General features: G+C 42.0%; 1 protein-coding gene and 1 long non-coding RNA gene across 4 annotated transcripts; one reads left to right on the plus strand and one right to left on the minus strand.

Annotated features, from left to right (window-relative positions):
• Positions 1 to 251: 251 nt before the first annotated feature.
• On the minus strand, positions 252 to 2,861 carry LOC112342515 (pentatricopeptide repeat-containing protein At2g34400-like). 3 transcript variants are annotated; one of them, XM_024664487.1, is made up of 4 exons: positions 2,054 to 2,861; positions 1,820 to 1,993; positions 1,712 to 1,765; positions 1,542 to 1,646 (listed from the first exon to the last, which is right to left on the minus strand). In XM_024664487.1, exons 1-4 carry the CDS (start codon positions 2,835 to 2,837, stop codon positions 1,546 to 1,548), a joined length of 1,113 nt encoding a protein of 370 aa, XP_024520255.1. In that variant the 5' UTR covers positions 2,838 to 2,861; the 3' UTR covers positions 1,542 to 1,545. The 3 variants fall into 3 exon arrangements, with proteins under 3 accessions (XP_024520243.1, XP_024520255.1, XP_024520247.1); XM_024664479.1 differs by having other exon boundaries at positions 1,712 to 1,993; XM_024664475.1 differs by lacking the exon at positions 2,054 to 2,861 and having other exon boundaries at positions 252 to 1,646; positions 1,712 to 1,878.
• A 4,844-nt stretch (positions 2,862 to 7,705) lies between these two features.
• On the plus strand, positions 7,706 to 8,268 carry LOC112342529. Its single transcript, XR_002991003.1, has 2 exons — positions 7,706 to 7,850; positions 7,948 to 8,268. It is a non-coding gene; the product is annotated as an uncharacterized LOC112342529 (long non-coding RNA).
• The last annotated feature ends 446 nt before the right edge of the window (positions 8,269 to 8,714 follow it).

Genomic DNA, 8,714 nt, shown 5'->3' on the forward strand with positions numbered 1-8,714 from the left:
GTGATTTTAAATATCAGATTTTAGAATTTTTCCGTCAAAAGAATATTGGCATTAGATGATTTATTTTCAACCACAACATAGTTGTGGCTTTTACTATTGAATCGTATTACCCAAATATTTTGGATGACATAATTGAGGCTTATAATATTATATGGAAATTGCTTCGTTGAGAAGAATAATGCGGCCTAAAGTGTGCTGTAGTGCTCCATCCTTGGAGTGATACTATTGCTGCCAAGCCAATGGATTTCACCTTTTCAAATATTAGAGCTCTTCCATTCAAACTTTTGCCGTTCACAAATTCCTGAATCATTGACTGTTGACCGTTTACTTTTATTTTGTCATCTCTTCTGTTCCTTGTAAATGTCTGATATCAACACGAAGGCCGAAGGACTGGTCTCTACATTTTTCATGGCTTGGAAAGCAATGGTTCCAGTCGATGCATTCTTCCACTTCCATGACGAGCTAAGAATGCTCGTCCACAGTGGATCGTTCGCCTTGCAAGGAATGCTCTTCGCCATAGCCACTGCCTCGTCCAGTCGATCAGCTCTTCCTAGCAAATCCACCAAACAAGTGAAGTGCTTCACGTCTGGAGCAACCCCGTGCTCCAAAACCATGGACTGGAAGTAATCCTTGGCTCGATCAACCAGGCCAGCGTGGCTACACAGCACTAACATCGCCAGGAACGTCACTCCATTCGGCCGGATTGGAGTTTCACCGCTGCAAAGCCTATCGAACGCTTCAAACGCCTGCTTGCTATCACCCTGCCGGCTATACCCATCGATGAGAGCGTTCCAGGAAACGATGTCTCTTCTGTTGCCTCCGATCCACTCGAAAACTCTGCGAGCGTCCGCCATGCTTCCACACTTCCCGTAGAAATCCACCAAGCTGTTGCATACCATCGTATCCTTCTCGCAGATGGCGGCACTGGAAATCTCTGCCTCCACTTTCCTGCCGACCTCTAGAGCTCCCAAGCTTCCGCAAGCCTTGAGCACCGCGACGTAAGTTATAGCATCCGGAGTGAAGCCTTCCCGTTTCATTCGAGAGTAGAGCTCGAGAGCTGCGTCGGCCTGGCCATTCTCCGTGCTTCCCAGAATGAGAGAGTTCCACGACACTGTGTTTCGCTGCACCATCTTCTCAAAGACACCGCGAGCCTCGGCCAAGCTTCCACACCTCGCGTACATGTCGACTAAAGCGCTCGCTACGAAGATCTGCTGTTCGTTTCTGGTTGTGGCAGCATCGAAGTGAATGCCCCGGCCTTTCTCCAAGCACTGTGCCCTGTTGTTCTCGTCCCCCTCTGCCACGCTCACGCAGGCCTTGAGTGCTGCGAGTATAGTGACGTGATTCACCGGACAGCCTTCTTCTTTCATTCTTGTGTAGAGATCCAAAGCCAGCTTTCCTTCACCGGTCTCAGCATAGCCCAGAATCATCTCACTCCACGAGAGCTGGTCCTTGTGATGGATGGCTGAGAAAACTCTGCTAGCGTCTTCCATGCTCCCACACTGAGCATAAGCATGCACGAGACAGTTTCCGACGAAAGTGTGTAGATCATGGCTCGTTGATTGAGTAGCTAGAGTGTGTATGGCTTTGCTTCTTGACAAGCTCGCCACCTTCACCACTTTCCCGTTGACAAGAGTGCCTGCTTCGCTCTGCGCCAAGCACACACAAGCCTTGAGTGCTGCGAGAAAGGTTACGTGGTTTGGAGCACAGGTACCTTCTTCTCGCATCCTAGCAAACAGCTCCAGAGCTTTCTCGCCTTCGCCACCCTCTGCATAGCCGAGAATAATAGAGTTCCAGGTGACCAGATCGAGACTGCTCATACCTTCAAACACCCCGCGAGCGAGAAGCAAGCAGCCGCATTTGGAGTACAAATCCACGAGCGCGTTTGCAACGAAGACGTGCATTTCTTGAGCGTGTCTAGCCGCTTGAGCGTGAAGGATTCTTCCTCTTCGCAGCGCCTCCATCTTCACAGACCTGTCCGAGGCGATTTCCTTCTCTGCCAGACCAACACAAGCTTTGAGCGCAGCGACAAAGGTGATCGAGTCTGGAGCAATACCTTCGTGTTGCATTCGCGAGTGGAACTCGAGAGCTAGCTCCTCATCCCTGGCGTCCGCAAATCCCAGTATCATCTCGGTCCACGAGACGACACTAAGTTCCTCCATTCTCTCGAAAACAATGCTCGCGTCCACCATGCTCCTGCACGTCGCATACATATCAATCAAAGCATTCGCAACGTAAATGTGTACCTCTCTATCGAGCCTGGCAACCCAAGCGTGGATCTCCCTTCCTCTCCTCAAGAACTCGCATGGAACTGGGAAGTTTCTCTCAAGAGCTAGCTTGCCTCGATGATTCTTCTTCGCGAGGCTGGTGCACGCCTTGAGCGCTGCCAGGAACGTTACGTGATTTGGGACAGCGGTGCCATGGCCTTGTTCGCCGGAGAAGAGGCGTCCATAGACTTCTAGAGCCAATTCATCCTCGCCCCGGTCCACGCATCCCAGAATGATACAATTCCACGCCACTACGTTCTTGCTGCGATCCATCCCCTCGAAAACCTGGAATGCCTCGCCCAGGCTGCCGCATCGAGCATACATGTGAACCAGCGTCGTGGCCACGAAGAGATTGGAAGCCGCGGCGCCCTGGATCGCATCCCTGTGAATCATCCTGCCATTGTGGAGATCTTTGGCGCTGCCGCAGCATTTGAGCGCCGCGACAATGGCAGCCACGCCCGGCCGGGCTCCCGATCGCTGGGTGTCAAGGTAAATCCTCAGCGCTACCCTGTCCTCGCTACGATTCCGTGCCGGGGTAGGGAGCGGGCGCACTGATTCTCCAGCCCCGCGCATCGAGCGCTTGTTACCTGGATTTTTCCTAGGGTTTATCTAAGATCTTATCAAACTTCCATTTCACAAGCTGAGAGTCTTGCAAGCTTTGATCGCAGAAGCAAAGTTTCTTCTCCATCTTTGCTCTCGTGAGCATAGCCTGTGATGATCCCTGTCCAGGAAACGATGTCGTGCTGCTCCAGCGAATCCAGAACCGCATCGAAAACTCGTCGAGAATCTCTCGCAGCATCCAAGTTGCCAGACGAGAGTACTGCGTTGTCCAAGGCCTTTGCAGCTCGAGCGTGGATCGCCATGGTTCTCTCGAGTAGCTTCATGTCACTCTCTCCTTACGAAGAACTTCCCATTCACTGAAAGAAAGCTAAAGAACTAGGATTCTTTCCCTTAGCCTTGACCGAGAAGATCCAGGAAAAGTTGGGTCGTTTGGATGGCAGCCACGTCTTTGCGTCGGTGAGAACATCCATCCTAATCTCCCTGCGCGCATACCTTGGCCGCTAGCAGTGATCGCGCATTTAAATTTGAAGATTCGAAATGAAGCACGCTAAAGTTTAACAATTCTAAGTACGATAGTAAAAGTTAAGAAACACTCATTTCATGTTAACTTCATCGTACTTTGGTTTCACACCTTCTAGCATTGTTGGCTCTTTCATCCACGTGTAGAGATCGCGAAGAGGGGTCTACTTTGCATACATTGTTTATTTTCTTCCAGTGCCTCACAATTCTGTTGAAGAATTGTGCCATAATTTCTAAACATCGGTAAAGAATAGTGATACGAATGTTGTGGCAGTACACTCTTCTCATGAGACCAAGAAAATCCATCAAAACTACTGGCTATATCAAGGACAATGTGTTACTGATGATTTACATTGTACATATATACTTTTGTAGTTTTTAATTGGCAGTGAAGCCATTTTTAATTACAGCAACTGCTTTCATAGACTTCAGAGAAATGTGTATTGCAACTTACCCATCTGGGACTTACACTATAAAAGCTATGTGGTAATTTATCCTGTTGTTTGCTTTCATGGCTTAATAAAAAATGTTGTTGATCATATATTTTGATCGACAACAATCTGTTATCTATTAAAAGCCTCAAACTCCTTGGGTAATATGATTTAACTAACATTCACATGTATATTCCACCTAAAATTAAATGTTCTGCTAATATTTTGCTTGATAAAATCTAAAATCTTCCTAATAATATTTAATGGTTTATAAATATCTGGAATAAATGTGAACATTTACAATAAGGGGTTGATTTTAAATATTAGATTTAAGATTTGGCATTAGAGCCATAACATAGATGTGGCTTTTGCTCCTAAATCATATTACCCAAAGATACAGTTGAGGCTTATAATTTTATATAGAATGAATGCAATATTTATTTTCAAGAAGGATTTGTTTATTTGGATAATGGATTGTTAACTATAGGAATGTATTATAAACTGATTTATTTTTAAGCTCCAAAAACAGAAATATAACTTTTAAAGTAGATGTTCTGGTTGGACAAGTTGAATATACATTTTTCATTTGTGAATAAAAATACTTCTTGAAATAAAAAAACTACGAATTCTTAGCAACTCATCTGTGGCAACTGGTTCGATAAGGACAGAATATGCCATCCTAGTGAAAGTGACATCAATTATATTAATGGACTAGGCAGAGTGAAATATGGAGTGAATCTCACAAATTATGACTTTGCTACCCGTTTCATATCAGCTCCAAACCCACTTTATCACTGTATGGGCCCTTTATGTGCTAGGGGGGAGGTTGGGATTGGTCCCTGCCAAATTTTTTACCACAAATATCTACATATAAAGATGAATTATTTTAATAAACTAAACACATATTTATTTGAACTAAATAATTGGTATATAGTGTCTGTATAACCTGTAGTGTAATTATGATTGAATTGAATTAGTGTAACTTTGGTATATAATAAACTGCATAACACTTTAACATGAACAATTTAAAAAACTCTATTACAATTGAAAATTATAGTAAGAATAAGAAGAGAGATTAAGTATAGTTTATTAATATAATTTTGCCATATTTTTCTGTTAAATTTTAAAACTATTTTCTGTTTTCTATTTTGGCTGCTGATTACAATACAAGACACGTTATCTATATTAAACCAAATTGTGTTTTAATTTTATGATAATGCTTAAGAGAATCATATGTCAACTATATTAAAAAAACTATTATGTGTTAGTTTTATATAAGATCTAATAAGCCACAGCCTTTATCTTTCCAGTTTCATAAATATTCTTAAGAGAATTAGATATCATCCATATTAAAAAATATTATGTTCCAGTTTATCTACATTAAAACATATATTCCATTTTTTTACTATATATAATGCATCATATTATTTATATTAAAAACTATATTGTGTTCTAATTTCAGAATAATTCTTGAGAAAATCATATGTTATCTACATTTAAAAACCACATTAAGTTTTAATTTCAGAATATCTATATTAAGAACAAATTTTTGTTTAGTTGCATAATAGGCTTGACAGAATCAAATGTTATAGATATTAAAAACTACATGAAAATTAGACTATATCAATAAATTGCTATGCATTGCATGTAGCAATGTTTGGTTTGCTTAATTGTAGTGTTATTCTTAATCAAATTGATCAAATAAAGTTTATAATTATAAACAGACTTGTAATTTATAAACACAAGATTAATCTTATTGCATATCAACCATTAAATGATAGAATAAAAAGGAATATACTAGAAAAGGTTTAAAAATGCTTATAAATTATAAACATGTTTATAAATTATAAATACAAAATTAATGTAAATGAATAATAACCGTTAGATGGTAGAATATCGTAGAGTATCCAAGCATATTTTAGGTATATTCACTACCATCCACGTTTGCTTAAGCAAACCACAAGCCATATATAAAATGAAAATTATATTTTTGGGCACTTGAGATTTATCACAGCACTGAAAGTTACCAAATCACCTCGGACAAGGCAGCAAAGAGGAAGGATACTTCATGCTCAAACAACTAGAAACGCTCAAGAAATGCAACTCTTCATTGCAAATGCACTCAACTCCAAATGGGGCTGTTTGCTTCTCGCTTGCTGGTTACCTGGAACATTATAATTCTCAGCCATGCAGAGGGTGAAGGCGAGAAAGCTCTAGATCTTTTTGCTAGGATGCAAGAAGAAGGTATTTGTGCTCCAAACAACATAACATTTCTCACTGTACTCAAGGCTTGTATATGCTTAGCATAGAGTGAAGCAAACACTTTTATCAATAGCAAAGTGTTGAAGGTGGCAAGTTTGTCGAGAAGCAAAACCATACATACTCTAGCTACTCAATCAATGACCCATGATCTATTACATGCTTAAGTCACTAACAGTCTCGTTATACTCAATGTGGGAGCATAGAAGACACTAGTAGAGTTTTCCTGGCCATCCAATGCAATGACTAGCTCTCATGGAGGGATATAAGTCTAGGTTATTCCAAGACTAGTGAAGGAAAGTTGGCTTTGAATCTCTACAAGAATTAAGGAAGAAGGCTCCACATCACAATTGTTGAAAAGAATGAGTGATAATTGATGGGTTAAGGATAATCTTTTATATATTGCACTAAATACCTAGAACAAAGAGACAAACCAAGGGTCGTGACTCATGACCCTCTAGTGACCACACCTCTTCTTCCTGCTATCCTAGATCAAACCTTGATCCAATCTTGAGCCATAATAGCTCTCCAAGCTAGTGAATACACATAGTGCCACTTGATGCCTTTGCTCCAGCATCTCTGGCTAGTGACTCCAGCCTTCTAGTGCACAGCCTTTCCTCCACACTTGTGCCTCTACTCCACAGTGAGATCCTAAAATTGGAAGTCTCCCTCTCATCCTTTAATTGCTCCACTGCTCCCTCTCAAGGTGCTTTACCTCATATTGAAGCCTTGGATTATGCCACTATGATTCACACCAATTGAAGCAAGAGCAAGGATCTTGAAAAGAAACCTTTGTCTTATGTTTGCCCTAAAATGAGCCTACACCAAATGACAGTACTCTTATGTGTAGCTCTCAATAGCTCTTTGCACCATCTCTCCATCATCTCACTATACTCACAAGGCTCTCTTCTTTGGCCAACACTTTTAGATCCTACCCAAGAATCATAATGCCCTTGGTCACCTAGCACTGCCTCATTCTCCTAGTGCCCGACACCTCCACCCAATACCTAGACACCTCACTCACCCTTCACCTGTCTCTGTTAGTAGTGTCAAACCTCAACAGAGCCTTACACTCCCCAGGCCTTGTTACTCTCTGGCATTGCCTCTAGACAATACGAACACCCAATGCAATACATGTGTTATCTCAGCTTGTCAACACCATCTAGCAATCTTTGGTGCCTCTGTTAGTATCTAGTGCTCTGCTTAGTGCCTCTAGATAGCAAATGCAACACTGTCTAGTGCCTCTATTGGCAGCATCCAAAACACAAGGCCTCTACCCTCGCACTCTACACCACACACAACATTGCTCCTTGGCATTGCCTTCTTTGGCAATGCCTCTCTATCTCAGCACTCAATGCCTTTGCCTCAAACTAGTGCAACCACAATCTTATCATCAACCTCCTTGCCCACTTCTAACTAACCTCCTCATCAAGGTGGCTCATCCTCCTTCTCACTAGCCTCATGAGAGCCATTGTCCCAAGATTTAGAGCCTTAATGCTTAAATACTATGAAAAGGATCTTTATTATATTTACATTGAATATATACAAAATAAACCTGAAAAAGCTCTCCCACGCAAGGTACACGCAAGGTTTTAAAAAGAATATTATGAGTGGTGATGTAAGATGATAAGATGGAAAACTCTCCCACGAGGTGCACGCAAGGAGGTCCCACGAGGTGCACGCAAGGATGTAAGATGATAAGGTCCCACGAGGTGCACGCAAAGTTCTCGAATTTGCTATAGAAAGCAGTGGAAAACGTTTTCTAGAACCCTACAATTGAGAAGAGCTAACAGGATAGTCAAGAAGCGGCATGAAGGTACTCAAAATGTCACTCATCATGGTTGTGATCGCATGTGCATTGATACAAGCCAATGCGAGCCAACTAAACTTGTACAAGGGAAAGTGGTGTACAGGATCTTTTACTGTTGTATGGGATCGCCAATGCGCTGAGGTACCCGGAGATGCTGTTTCGTACAGGTTTTACTACAATCCGGAATGGAAGGCCACATTTTTCTCAGATGCAGGTTGTGAAGGCAAAAGTGAAGAGGTTCTTGCCTCAAGCAAAATGTGTGTTCAGGGTCTCGAAGGCATTGGCAGCGTCTTGATATCGGATGAGTCATTTTCAACATCTTGATATCTCGGATGATCTCTTGCCAGTTTCACTGACTCCTGGCATAAATATATAGCTTGCAATGTCATGAATAATATCATTTGGTGATGAGTTGTGACAGCAAGGATAAGGATAAGATGATTTTGCCTCTGTTGCGGAGGAACTCCATAATGCGTCTTCATCATCAGGAATCTGCTCAATGAGACAAGCGCTTAGTAAGTTTCTGTTAAAAAGAAGCACGCCCCTGTGAGAAATCTACAGCGGGAAAGTTTTGTTTGCATGTTGTGATGGAGCGACCTCCTTTTGTCACAACGATAGTTCGTCTATAGGACAACAGAATACTCTTGAAAAGTTCGAGAAATCTCCCGCTTCAAACTCATGCTATCATCTGCATTTCAATCAATGGAAAAAGTGGAGCTGAGCCAGGAACTTAGACGACTATGTAAATAAGATGAATGAATGTGTACATGTAAAGGTACCTTAAAACCAAAGAATATGACGTATTGACGTACTGTGCGTAACAGTGGCCCCTTTGGAGGGACGAGCTTCCACTTCCCAGACCCCAAGAAG

This window comes from Selaginella moellendorffii, unplaced genomic scaffold, assembly GCF_000143415.4.
Source record: "Selaginella moellendorffii unplaced genomic scaffold, v1.0 SELMOscaffold_2, whole genome shotgun sequence".
NCBI classification, from domain to species: domain Eukaryota; kingdom Viridiplantae; phylum Streptophyta; class Lycopodiopsida; order Selaginellales; family Selaginellaceae; genus Selaginella; species Selaginella moellendorffii.

Bases quoted from the DNA above. Each gene is read 5' to 3' on its own strand.
- LOC112342515 (XM_024664475.1), bottom strand. From the start codon at position 1,771: ATGCAGAGGGTGGCGAAGGCGAGAAAGCTCTGGAGCTGTTTGCTAGGA. The intron at 1,647-1,711 runs GTACCTGTGCTC...TGCTTGGCGCAG, and splicing joins TGCTAGGATGCGAGAAGAAG to AGCGAAGCAGGCACTCTTGT.